General features: G+C 40.9%; 1 protein-coding gene across 1 annotated transcript; it reads right to left on the minus strand.

Annotated features, from left to right (window-relative positions):
* Positions 1-4,450: 4,450 nt before the first annotated feature.
* Positions 4,451-9,927, minus strand: LOC128277569 (forkhead box protein K1-like). Its single transcript, XM_053016049.1, has 5 exons — positions 9,500-9,927; positions 7,090-7,669; positions 6,796-7,007; positions 6,044-6,333; positions 4,451-4,575 (listed from the first exon to the last, which is right to left on the minus strand). The coding sequence occupies exons 1-5, from the start codon at positions 9,925-9,927 to the stop codon at positions 4,451-4,453; spliced, it is 1,635 nt and encodes a 544-aa protein (XP_052872009.1).
* Positions 9,928-14,586: the final 4,659 nt, after the last annotated feature.

Raw genomic sequence — 14,586 nt, forward strand, 5'->3', positions numbered from 1 at the left:
TGAAGTATCGATCGTATAGTTTTAAGGTTAGCTTGTTTTAAAGCTGATGCTTTACACCTGCATAAAGATGCTCTCACTGTTTATTGTTTGTTCCATTCGTTTGTGAGTTACAGGGTGTTAACAATGAATGTCACCAAAGAGAAAATTGACTATATTTTACAACTTTTGTTTAAAAAAATGCGAAAATTCAAGTTGGGGCGCAGAAATTTTGCATGGTGTTTATGGTGCCGATGCTCTAACAGCTAGTAGCTGATAAATTTAGGCTCCGAAGACCCGTTTTAGTTATTTTTTATGTTACACGGCAGACACGTGATCGAAAATGTTGATAAAATCACAGTAAAATAATCAAAGTTGCTCGGCATCGGTTAGTAATCAGAGCATCGCCCAGGAGCTAAAAATCAATCATCGAACAGCTTAAAGCCATTTGCGCAAAGCTGGATTCACAAAGAAGGTCGATGTTTGGGCGCCACCCTATGTACACCAAAAAACATGATGGCTCCAATTTCCATCGGCGCAATTTTGGTCAAACGGAACGAAATCGACCCATTTCCTAAACGGATGGGTACTGGGGATGAGAAATGGGTCATTTACGACAATATTGTGTGAAATCGGTCGCGGTCTAAGCGTGTTGAAGCAGCATAACCTGTGGCCAAACCAGAAATAACGGCTACGATGGTTCTACTAGGTATATGGTGGGGCTAGAAAGGAACCGTTCTTTTTGAGTTGCTTCCGTGTAGCCAAACACCAAATTCAGATCTCTACTGTCAATTATTGCACCGTTCGAAACTAGCCATTGACCAGCAATGATCAGAATCGGCCAACGGAAGAGGTTTTGTATTCCACCAGGATAACGAAATTTTACGCACGTCTTTAATGACTCGCCAGAACGTCCAGGAGCTTGGTTGGGAAGTTTTGATGCATCCACCGTATAGTCCGGACCTTGCGCCAAGCGATTGACAGCTTTTTCGCACATTATAAAGTTTCCTGAGCGATAAAAAACTGAGATCAAAAAAGGATTGCGAAAATGGATTGCTCGAGTTTTTTGCCAATAACGAGCAAGTCTTCTACAAGAGAGGCATTATAAAATCTTTGAAAAGACAACAAATTTTACACCAAAACTCTGCGTAATATTTGACGTAAATCGAACAATCGGAAGTATCTTAAATAAAGTTTTGAATTTCACCCAAAAATAATGGATGACATTTTCCCCAGCCTTATATATTGAAAGAATGTGGAAACTATAAGCCGCAATATTCGATGAGCGCTTCAAGTTCATACGAATTTCTATTACGTTACGTGATGGATGAGAGTGAACGGTGGTCCCACAGGCAGGAAGCGATGCGTTTTGGCTGGTGTACATTCATGTGCAAAGTTGATCTCATCATTAAAAAAGACTCGCATCATCCAAATGGTGGACATCGTGAATAGAAAGGCGGTAACATGCCTTTCTTGAAGGAAATGTCATGTGAGAAGAACTATTACGCTGGAGTAGAAGGTACGAGTTGGTCCTAATGTAAGCGATATTATGGTTGTGGTTTATCGCAAGCAGTTAACGTAGGAAACAGTAAACGCAGACATTCAAGAAAAGGCGCAAACAGTGCTTGAACACAAATAAACAACTGCCATGGGCTACTGTTTACTCTACCAGTTGATCTTTAAGCTCAAAATCATTCATTGCTTTCAGCACGTCAACCTAAAAAGCAACAAATGGCCACTTCAGGCAGGCGGTAGGCCACCTCATCCTTGAGAAGGTGTCCAATGTGTCCAATTTGTTTTATGCTGAACCCAAATTACCTCACACGGCTTCCTTCAGGCACGGCTTATTTCACATTCACCAGCGTGTGTGTGTGTGTGTGTGCATCGTCCTTGTCCCAGGCTCCTCCACCTTCCTTTTCCCTGGAGAATTGGGTCCGATTTGCTTCGTTTAGAGCAGCGGGCAGCCGACTGTTGGGTAGCTTGGGCAACATCGGAACCGGATGTTGCCAACGGGCACGGGCAGGACATTTACTGACCTGCCACCGGGTTGCGAAGGGTTGGTCATAATTTTGGCCGAGCCACAACTTGCGTGGGGACCCCGGCCGGATGGCCGGATGTATCTTAAAATATTAATCCACTCTCCAGTTCATCAATATTCATTGGAGAAATGACATTTAATAAGTTTTTCCCATCCCTGCACCCCGACTTCTGGGCTTCTGTGCTGGCGTTGGACACGTTACAGGTGTTTCAGTGTGAAGCTGGCGGTGTGACTTGCCGTTTTCGGTTGAGCCTATCGCCTGGCTGGCGCCCTGCGTAACGCCTAAGTGCTCCTCGAAGCCATTCCATTCGAAATAGATGCTCAGAAAAAGCAAAAAGTTTAGGAAAAAAATACCAAAAAACAGGATCGTTCGTCTGGTTCACGCACTCGTCTCGGTTTGGGGTTTTTTTCCCCCGTTCGGAAGGTAAACAAGAAACGGAAACTTAACCAGCTCACCAGAGTGCTGCACCGAACGGCGAAATACCTACTCTGGCGTTCAATCAAAAGTTTTCTGACGCTTGTTTCCTCTACCATGCCCCCACTGTGTTCCCGTGTCCTATGTTGCTCCATCTGCCACGTCTCCGCTAATGGGGATGGGGTAAAATTTTGTTGTTGAAACTTTTCTTGCTCGTCTTTTCCGGTGAAGCGGAAAATGAAGCAATCGCTCTAAAGGAAGTCAATCCGGCGGCCCGGCGGCGACCTCACTAGATCTTCAGATCGATTCTGGTGGCTCCGTAAAATTACAGAGAAACAGAGAGAAAAAATAATAATAGATCCCCAATCCCCGTCTGTGTTCGCTGCTGCTTGCGGTTCGAATTGTTCGAAACGATGGTTACCGAAACGACACTAAACGTGGACAATCAAAACATAAAAGCTGAACCAGGTCGGAAGCTATCGGACAGCAGCAACGTAGAAGGCGCCAGCTACCAGCGAACTATTCGTACTTCAAACCTATCGTCTGGAATCGGAGCGCACTTCATGCTAAGCCCATTAACACGGCATGTAGTTAATCGTAAAATGGTGTAGTGTACCAGTAGGCTCGGCGAGAAACAGTTGCAGTCACTCTAGAGGCTGGAAACGGAGTGCATGACTCAATCTTGGTCAGCTGCGCTCACTCACTCGGCCCGAACGGTGCTGCTGCACTGTTTGTGCTTTAAGTGAATGCTCTTCCAAGACTCAAAATGGAAAAACCATCTGTTAAGGCGGGGAGCTGGGATGGATGAGGATCAAGTATTTCAGCAGTGTCGTTTGGGGAGCTTCTCAATTTGGGGCTTTTTCATTTATATAAGAATAAGATAAGAATATAAGGATAAGACATCCGCTTATGCTTTGCTGCTTTCATGCGTTCCGAACCGAAGAACTTGCCCATCAAGTTCGTTGAGGGCCACGCAGTTCGGCGCCTGCTACAGGGTGCGCCATCTAGAGCGCCGTTTATATTTGGTTATAAAATAAAAACGGTTTTATGTTTTTCGATGCTTGAACATTAAAAAAAGGGGGTTTTAAAGGTTTCCTTTTACGTTTAATCTTGTATGTGAAAGGTTGTTTCACCAAATTTATGTGATAAAAATGATTTTGGCAGCAGAAAATCGGGAAATATGGAACATTTATTCAGACAAATATTTTGTTAACGGAAGACAGATGCTACTCCGAAATAAATTCAAATTAATTAAATACATACCTAAATTCTCTCTCTTTCCTCTCTCTCTTTATCTCTCTCTTTCTCTCTCTCTCTCTCTCTTTCTCTCTCGCTTTCTCTCTCTCTCTCTCCTTATCTCTCTCTTTTTCTCTCTCTGGTATGTTTTTTCTCATTCTTTGGACCTTTGATTGCATCATAACTTGACGCAGGCCAAACTAATTTTTCCATTTCTGCCTACAATGTCGCAATGATGACATGTTTAAAAAACGCTCATCAATAAGTAAAGTTTCTGCAAACTTGAATGTCACTAGGACGACCAAGTCACTAGGACAAAGCAGTTATTAAATCTGTTGTCAGACAAAGTAATATACCTTACAAAGATAATCAGCAAGTCCACTCTAAGTAAGCGCTCTTCTACAATCTTCACATGTTTTGTAATAATGGACAGAGGTGCTCTTCGCTTACTTCTCATGGAATCGAAAAACATGTATTTTTTTTTGCTAAAACCCATAAAATTAGGAAGCATTTTCTGTTCGGGCAGCGGGAATGAACTTGGCAAACGAAAAGAAAATGCTTAATTTTTTAAATTTAATTTAATTGTGTAGTGGACCTTGTTGATCGTTAAAGTTCAATGATTGAGCAAAACTAAAGTTCAATCAAACCGAATCGAGCAACATATCCCTCCCTCTTCGTCAATTCACTACTCGGTAAAAGCGATGCCATGAAAACGAAAACGACGGCAATAAAGGACGTCGTTCCGCATATCAACCTCATAAAATTGCGTCACAATGAGGAGACAGTTACATCTTCTGACGTTTGTTGCATGCTTCGTAGTCGTCGCTTTCATATTCCATCTGCTCATCTTCTTCATACACTTCGGTCGGATGGTGATCAGCTGTGTTCGGGTAAGAAGATTGATGGGAACCTATTGAGAAAAAAAAAACATTTTTTAATAAATAAAATAGTATAACCTAGTTGCAAAATTGCCTGCAAAAAGAATGAATTATTGATTTTGTCTTACTTTACATCAACCAAAAACAAAACCAAATGATTTTACGATTAAATAAAATGGTACTCCAAGTTCACTCATATTACGATTCCTACAGAAGATCGAGCATAAAGCTGATTTGTTCAAAATTAGCAACGCACGTGATATTGTTCAACTACCTGAGTACCTTCAACAAGTGAGTTGTTGCAACATATTGTTAAACAACCGGCTAGATCGTTCCACTGAATACCACTATCGAATGCCACTATCGAATAATAAGACTGCTGAATTTTACCTATTTTGTATTTTAGTCTCGTACCAAAATCGCATGTTGCTGTCATTTACCGTTACCAAACGAGGAAGCAAATCATAAACACCATGCGAGAATTCTTCTTCGCGATCCACGATTCGACAAGTCTTGAAAATTTGAGACACTAAAAGTTGAAAAGATTCGTTCGATTGCATGGTTCGATTGTATATTGCGTTTGTTTACTGTGTGTTAAAAAACATGGTGGCACTTTTCTAAATATCCTAACGTGTGTTACATAAATTCGCAACTATGCCTATGGCGATGAACGATGTTTTCGTCCTTGGTGTTACGGGAGTTCGCGGCAACTTAGACAATGGTATGGACAATGACGAAAATGTTTCGTCAAATTTCGCGTTTGTGACGGATTGCTTCGCGCAGATTGCGCATAACTTGCAGGTAATATTCGTTACTGACCGTTCTATCTACCGGCAACAACTCGCGATGCACCACGACCCTGCAATCCAAGAAAACTGTAAGCAAAGCTGTTCACATTCGATCAAAAGTGGCTTTTCGACTTTCACATTTTCATGGCCCTCTAGAAAAATTTTGAACCACCGATAAGCAATGCTTTTGGTCTTAAAAGCTTCACCATAACATTTCACAGTTAACATTTCAATTGCGTCCATGCTCTTAATTTCGTTTTTAACACAAAATTTGATAAAGATTCTATGCCATTCATTTTTTTTTTTTGAAGAGAAAAAATCGCCGACGGGGCAAGACACGTGCACAGTAAAACAGCTGTTAAAAATAAACTGAGCATTGAAAATAACCGAAATTTTCACCATAAGTCACTGACATGTGTAGCAACCTAACGCCACATAAAAGTCGAATAAAGCATTTTCTTTAAAATCACAAATTTCCGGATACTTTATTGTCACAATTCGACGCTTGAACTTTTAGTTGAAAGGTCCATTCATTATATTTATGTATAAAATATAGAACATGCCTCTAACTAACTAATTAAAAATCACGTGGATTTTATAAAATTATGCCCGACACACCGGACCGCATACGTATTTGTATATACTGACCCACGTGATATCATCAACAAGATAAAACAAATTTAGTATTTTTAACACTAACAATGTTACATACCATCATGATTGTTCGCAGAGCAGCTACTATTGTTCTGTCCGGGAGAACCTGGTGCAGACAGCAGCAGTTCTTCGTTGATTGGGGAACCTTCGCGCGAATTGTCCGTATAATTAGAAGAAACCGGCGCAGATCTTGGCATACCGAATGGAGAACGACCACATTGCGAACATTGCATTTTGGGTTTTTTCTTATAGCACTGGTCTATCTGCTTCTGCTTGCGGGATGGATCTATCGTCCAAAAGTGGGCATTGAACAGTTGGTTTGGTGCAATTTTCCCTTTGTTGAAATAACTTATGATGAAACAGAAAAAAACAGAATACAAAAAGAAATTAAATTAATTGCGAACAAGAGAAACACGATTATAGATCGATCCAACAATGGCAACGAAAACATCCGTGTGATGACAATCCGATATGAGAGTACTTGATGATAATGCGATATGAGAGTATGAGACGACGGATCTTGTTTGGTACCTGGTTCGATTTAAAATATGCTTGAGCGATAATTATAGTTTTGTTCTTCAAATCGGTATGCAAACTACAAATATATCTGTATTTTGTTTATGGTTTACGACAAAAATACTGTATAGTTGTGACGCTACGTTAAGTGAGTCAGGCTTTTGTATGCTTCTAGAAAATTTGAATCACAAGGTCATTGTCGAAAACAGATTTGGGTTTCGGATTCTCCAAATCAAATAAATCACAAATATAAGGTTGACTAAAACGTAATCCTCGACTTCCATAGTGACTTACCTACCCATGCTCAAGGCATGGCGGACTGAATTTCGCCAACTCTTGATAGGGCAGGTACGATAATAGGGATAATTTGTCAATATAAACGAGTAGATTCCAGACAATGTTAACTGTTTTTCTGGCGATGCAGATATAGCTTGCACGATAAGCTGCGCATAACTATACGGTGGTTTGTCACTTTCCAAAGATTGTGTAGCAGGTGCTTGAAATTCCTATTGGTAAACAAATAAAAAACAAAGATTAAACATAAAGTAAATTGATCATATATATGCGCATATGTTAGCATACACCTACAGAATAATTGTTGTTGTTGGTATTGGTGCCAGTAGAGTGATTAATGTTGCTATGGTGATGATGATTGCTACTGTACTGGGCAAAGTCGGGGACGTTTTGCCTAGGACTAGTTGGGCAGCTATTTGCAGCACTTATCGTACCCGTCGGCGACGGGTAGCCGCTGCCGACACTTCCTCCACCACCGCCGTGTATGTCACTACCACGACCACCACTTCCTCCACTTACGCCACCAACAAGACTACCACGACAGCGTCCACGCGGAATGTCGTTCAGAAGGCCCTGTCCGGTTCCACCGCTAGCCCCCTGCTCGGAAGGAATCGAAATTTTTTGTGGCGCATAGATTACGCTGCACGATGGTGATTTGTTGCCCGAAACGCAGAGAGCACCACCGGTGCTGGTACTGCTACCGCCGCTGCCCACGCTATTGCTGGTGATATTTTGCAGTGGGATGCTCATGGGACAGCCAGTGATTTTTACTGGTGTATGCTCGTTTAAATCGATCATAATACCATTGTTGGCTAGACCAATCAGATTTTCGAACTGGATTTTGATATTCGTACTTGGAAAGCGGATACTGCATCTACAACGAAATAAAAACAAAATTTGTATTAATGTAAGCAATTATTATTGATAGTATAATGAATACATACAATCAATGACAACTAACATATTTGTAACGATTTAATACTAATATACTGGTAGTGATGTAGGATAAAGTAAAAATTATTGCCTATTTTATGATTTTTATAAACAATGTTTTTACTAAAAAACATATTGGCCGTTGTTATCGTTACCTTTTTTTCATTTTTCGGGTAACTTCATATTTAAATCGGTGTAGAACTTCTGTGATTTACCAGTTTTTACTGGCTCTCGCTTAACCAATTTTATACCATTAAGAGAATTTGGCAAGGACCAAAAAATAGTAGTCGGATATGATCCGTGTGGATGCACCAAAACATTCTAACCAAATTTCAATCCCATCAAACGCACAGCATTGTTAGCCGTCAATTCATGATTTGAAGTGTTTTGTGTGACAGATCACCTGCTTTAATCATGTTTTAATCATGTAAGCGCTTGCGTTGATTCTTCTCATATTTAATCCATTCCTCATTTTCAGAAATAAGTCGCTTCAAAAATGGTTAGATCTAGCAGGGAAGATATGAGCAGGTTTAGTTTTTAGATTAGGGTTTCAATGTTGGTACTTCGGAAAATCAAACTTTTCAGTTTCATCAAACAACAGAACGTACCTATTAATATGCCACTCAAGTATCGAGCTTTTACGATAAACCTGCTCTTCATAAATGATTCCAAACCGTTATGTGGTTAACGTTTCAAGCGTTAAATGCATTTTCTGACAGCTTCCAAGCCAATCGTGCACCACTATGATCAATACTATAAATACTATTGATACTGTAGTTGTAATTTTAAAACACACTCTATATATTAGGTTGGGGAAAAGCCAATCGACGTTTTTCACGATAGATGCTTTAGTGATCGATAGCTCGTGAAGTATCGATTGTACAGTTTCAAGTTTTGGGCTCGTTTTAAAGCTGATACTTTACACTTAAACAGATGCTTTCACTATTTATTGTTTGTTCCATTCGTTTGTGCAGTTACATGGTGTTAACAATGGAAGTCACCATAGAGAAAATTCGGTACATTTTACAATTTTTCTTTGAAAAAGGCGAAAATTCAAGCTAGGCAGCTGAAGTTTTGCATGATGTTTATGGTGCCGATACTCTAACAGCTAGCTACGTGAAATTTTGGTTTTGTCGACCCGTGTCAGTTATGTTAAAGCCGGCATGTTGATCGACATCGGCAATCAAAGTTGATCGGCATGTTAGTAGTCAGAGCATCGACCAGAACCTAAAGATTAAGAATCAAATAGTTTTAAGCCATTTGTCATGTGCATATTTGACGCAAATCGGAAAATTGAAAGCATGAAAACAAACAAAATTAACCACGTCATAACTAGACATGAATCTATGCTGACGATGAGACATGAATCTACGCTTACGACTCGGACACGACCCACCAATCGAGTGAATAATCGAGTGATAAAGGTTAACCTTGTATAAATATGGCCACAAACTGAAAAAAACACGTTACAGCAAGTTAAAAATCAAGGTCATGTTGACAGTACCATGGTATATCCTCCTCAAATGAATTTAGAAAAATATATATAGAGTTTCTGAATTACGAACAAATTCCGTTTTTTTACAAGAAGACATACAAGAGATAAACATGCATTGAAATGTAGAAAGATGATTTATGAAGGTAAGAAAGGTGAAAGGTGATTAATGAAAGTAAAAATAACCTAACACATATTTCTTTACTAATAATGTGTATTCAATGTGACATCACAAAACATATCCAATACTAATCCAATTTACACATGCTAATTACTTACAGTTTCGGCAATTTGTACGGTTCGCCACTTTTACGATGAAATACGTTGTCAATAAAGACACCGTTCTTGCTAAGGCAGAACAGCGTAAACTCGTCGTTCATATCATGTTGAATGATGAAGTGCTTTCGAGAGACCAAGCTGTTTTTCCCAACATGAAAATCGACCAGCGACTTGGATGAATTGCGACCAACTTCGATTACGTCCTCGCTTATCAGCAACATGTTGTCCTTACTAATCAGCCGTCCGATGAAATTGTAATAGATCGCCGTATTACTATTACTAATACCACCAGCTGAGTTATTAACCGTTCCCATAACACTACTGCCAATGTTTAAATGTTGCGGCACATTACCCAACGGTTCTGGTGTAATCACACTCACTTCGCCATTACCACGGGATGGTATACAATCTTGCGTTGCACCTGACATCATGCTGCGGTAAGTATTTGAGAACCCACAATCACGAAAGCAAGCAAAATAAGCAGCCCAAACCGACTGCACCAATACACAACTATTCCTGCTGCTAGTCTGTAGTTTAGTTCACTTCCGCTAAGTAGGCCAACTTATTATTTAATTCACATGAACAAGCACTAAAACACGCTATTTTATGTACAGCCACGAGCATATAGCTTTAGGAAACGTTACGGGTATTTTGAGTGTATATTTCTGCACAAAATGTTTGAGTTATAGTCAATGTGTTGTATTTCTTCCAGCACTCCACATTACATGTTGGTTTCTAAAAAAACAAAAACGAGAAAGGAATAACTTGAATTAAACAAACAGAAGAACTAAACAGACAACGACCTAAAGTATTATTGCTATTAGAAAGGTATTGTGGCTATTGTAATGGTCGCAAACGCAACTTCTTTATCACTTGCAGTCGCGAATGATGATAACATTGCCAATATTGGGAAACTGGTCATACTGCCCGCTATGCATAGACATGTCCTAGACGATACGATACGCAATTCCAAGAGACATGCATGAATATGCACAGGAAGACAATAACATATATGAGACATTACGGAAATACTGATCTTTTCATAACATTCACCTGCAACCCTGGTTGGAGTCGGAGCTACTATTGACAGGCCAATCGTCTACCGACCGACATGATCTCATCTCAGTGTTCAACTCAGCAAGTGTTTAAGCAAAAATTAATAATAAAAGTTTTACGGAGTAACGCGCTGCTGAATGGCCTTAGTGGCGAGCCGGTTAAAACAGCTAGTCTCAATTCAATTTTCAATTTAATTTCAATTTTGACAAAACAAAATTTTGTCAAGCCTAATTTTTTTTGACAAGCTTAATGATCTTCAAATAATCCATAACAACACAGTGTTAAGCTATGTACAAACTGTCGAAGAGATATAGACGCTAGACGCACATGATTTACTTTACAATACAGTGCATGTGGGACATTATACAAATTTCAAGCCATCACCATCTTAGTTGTTTTCCCTCATCTTCGTTGGTTTTGCTCATTCGGTAATTTGGGTAGTTCAGGGTAGTCAGAAACGCTTCGCGTTGTCCTGGGACCTGGCCTGGGTTCGATTTCCTAGTCCGGTGTGACAGGGGGATTGGAGCGTTGGGCATAAAATAAGAAGTAAAATGCTAGTTTTGGTTTGCTGGAAATGCAAACATCGCTCTCCATTATTTATCAGACCTTGAACTACACTGCTTTTCATAATGATAGCCTCACCCGTTTTTTCAGACTGAGGCTAAGACAAAACGCTGAACCTATTTTTCGTAGATGAGGAATCAATTAGTTTTGCAAAAGAAACAATATCCATTGTTTGGTTTTCCGAAATAAAAATTATTTTGACTTGAGGAGCCGAAAAACGATAAAACGGCTGTTTCAAAATGATAGCCTCACTTGTAAAACTCAGTCCTAGTCCAGTCCTACTAAAAGTAGTTGAATTGTCAAGTAACTGAGTTTTATTATCTCAGTAGTCTCGCATATTTCCTGTAGTCAATTGGCCATTTTGATAAAAAATGGATCGTGGAACTCAATTAGGAGAAGGTGAAAAATTGAAGCGTACGATAGTGTTTGGAAGTCAAATCGTGAAATAGCCTTAGAAACGATTTCCAAAGGTTGTCAGTAATTACTTGAAAGATCCATCGGAATATGGGACTCGGAAGTCATCTGGACGGCCAAAATTACTTTACCTTCGAGATGAACGAAGAGTAGTTAAAACTGCGTCTAACACTACGAAATGTTTTCGGCGTATTAAAAATTAATTCCACATGAATGTTTGCTATGCTACAATCTGGAGAACTCTTAGTTCCTCTGTAAGCATTGCCAGAGAATCAATGAGAAAAATTCCAGTAATGAAGACACACCACAAAGCAGCAAGATTGCAATTTGCGAACGAGCATATGTCATGGAAAGATGAATGGAATTATGTAAGCTATCGATACATTGAGTTCTCCAATATTTGAGTTTTTTTTAAGTTCAGGTCGTTTGGAGTGACGAAAAGAAATTCAATCTTGATGGGCCGGATGGTTTTTGCCACTACTGGCGAGATTTGACCTCGTTTTTTAGACGACGGAATTACGGCGGAGGTTCCATCATGGTATGGGGTGCGTTTAACAGCCAAGCTAAATGTGATTTAGCAATAGTTCCTTCACGAATGAACAGTGAAGGTTACATAGCCATTTTGGAGAGTAATTTGAAGCCATACCTGCATCGTTTCAACCACCACCCGCTAATTTTCCAGCAGGATAATGCAATTGTCCATGCAAGTAGAGCAACAAAAGCTTACTCGGAACATTTGGGAATCAATTTAATGACCTGGCCGCCTGTTTTTCCAGACCTCAGCCCTATTGAGAATGTTTGGGGAATTCTAATTTGAGAGATCTATGCGGATGGCAAGCAGTACGAAAACATACAGACGCTTGAAGTAGCGATTAGAAATGCTTGGGGTTCCCTGTCGATGAACGTGCCAAAGAACCTATCCGAAAGTATGCCAAAACGTATATTATAAGTAATAAATCGTAGTGGAGACTCCACCGATTATTAAAACATCATAATTGTCATTCATTTTTACCGGGGTGGCCCTATTTTCTTGAAGAATACATAATGAGTCTATCATTTTGAAACAGCCGTTTTATCGTTTTTTGGCTCCCTAAGTCAAAATAATTTTTATTTCGAAAAATCAAACAATGGATATTATTTCTTTTGCAAAACTAATTGATTCCTAATCTACGAAAAATAGGTTCAGCGTTTTATCTTAACCTCAGTCTGAAAAAACGGGTGAGGCTATCATTATGAAAAGCAGTGTAGTTACAAATAGTTTTTTTTTTTTAATTTAACATGTATATACAGGGTGAGCAAATTAACGCGTACTTCTTCATCTGGTTATAAAAAGAAACGGCTGTTATAAAATACAATTTTGGTTGCAGAAAATTGGGAAATATGAAAAACATTTTTCCAAAGAGGTAGGTCTCAAATCATTCGTCAAAAGCACATTTCCACCTCGGTGGGTATGTTAATAAGCAGTATTGTGGTTCGGAAACGCCACATATCGGGCAAGAGAAGCCAATGCACCCACAACGAGTGACTGGTGTGGATTTTGGCTGATTAGGTTTTTCGTCGAAATTGAAGCTGAGAACATGGACGGCCTTTGGTTTTAGGCGCTACGTGCCATACAGCGACAACCACAATCTATATTTATGTTACACGAACAAATCAGCAGCTATTGCTGACCTCAATTCCCGAATTCAAGTTACTATTGCCCAAATAGGATCAGATACAATCGAAACTGTACTCAAAAATAGGTCGACCGAATGAGCTACTACCAAGCCAGTCGCAGTGGATATTTTACCGAAATTGCGTTTCAAAAAAAAAAAAAAAAAAAACTAAGAATCAACCTTCAAATAAAAGTTCAAGCATCGAACATTATTACGGCGCTTTTTATTTTACAACCAAATGATAAACGGCACTCTAGATGGCGCACCCTGTACATTCGGATCCACGAAATGTTCACCCAGACTTCCGCAGGACTGCAGGCCCGCTGTCCGGTTCGCAGTCAGCCGAGACGAGCACACTCGGCACCCGTCGGCGCCACTGCTCGCAGGACACTAACGCGCTCGGCAGCCAACGGCCTCGGGTGCCAACGACTACACGAACGTACGACGGCACCCCTCGTCGGCAACGTACTTCGAGCGTGCGTGCGTGCGTGTAGCCATAGCTCGCTCCGAGCCGAACATTAGTGCCCATACTCCATTCGTTCACAGCTGTTGCTCCCGTTCGTCGGATTTCGTAGTCCTTAGCAAAGCTGACCGTTTGTAAAAAGCGCTTTAAAAGCGCCTAACAGCCGGCCATCGATGCTCGAATCGAAACATTCCCCATGCCATTCCAGCCCCCGCGGTCCAAGGGCCCCCGCGTTATGTTGTCCAAGCGTCCCCCCGAAGCTCTCGGTTTCCCTCCCCGTGAAGTTTTCTTCCAGATATTAATCGGGTTCGTTGGAACCGTTGGAACTCGAAACCCGGAGCCTGGCGACCCCTGGCCGATCTCTTGTCAATTGAGCAAACACCACGTTGCCGGGATTGGATCCGAGGCGGATCAAACGGCCAACGGATAGAGGAAGACGGTTCGCCCGACGGTTCGAAGGCAAACATCACTGTGTGTGCAATTTTATTGACTTTTTCACTTCTTCTCGGCCGGATGGCTGGCCGGCCGGTCGGAGTTGGAGGGCCGAGCCTCGAATGACGCACGCACCAGATGACGACTGCTTCGCTGTTTCGCTGTTATGCTAAATGCTGTTCATTCCGCCCACCGCCCCTCTACCATCCATGTTTAGTGGTGAAGTAAACAGCGAAAAAAAGGGCACAAAATTGCCGACTCCTTCAGGGTCGGCGCCCGACATAGCCCGGTGGGGTTTTGGTTTTCGCCCATAACTATCGATTGTGACGGTGTGTTGGTGTGTTGGGGCGGAACCGAAACAAAAAAAAAACCCTGTCATTCATTTCACACGAAGTGAGCACACTCGACAACAAGGGTTGGCGCCCCAACCCCCCCCACCCACCAATATAAATGGTTTGCCGTGCCCAACTCCCCGACCAAACACGGGCTTGTTGATTCGCAAC

Source organism: Anopheles cruzii, chromosome X (genome assembly GCF_943734635.1).
Source record: "Anopheles cruzii chromosome X, idAnoCruzAS_RS32_06, whole genome shotgun sequence".
In the NCBI taxonomy this organism is placed as follows: domain Eukaryota; kingdom Metazoa; phylum Arthropoda; class Insecta; order Diptera; family Culicidae; genus Anopheles; species Anopheles cruzii.

Coding starts and splice junctions, on each gene's coding strand:
- LOC128277569 (XM_053016049.1), bottom strand. CDS start 9,927: ATGTCAGGTGCAACGCAAGATTGTATACCATCCCGTGGTAATGGCGAA. Junction 6,334..6,795: donor CATGCCTTGAGCATGGGTAG/GTAAGTCACTAT, acceptor TTTCATCATAAG/TTATTTCAACAAAGGGAAAA. Junction 4,576..6,043: donor CTCTGCGAACAATCATGATG/GTATGTAACATT, acceptor TTTTCTCAATAG/GTTCCCATCAATCTTCTTAC.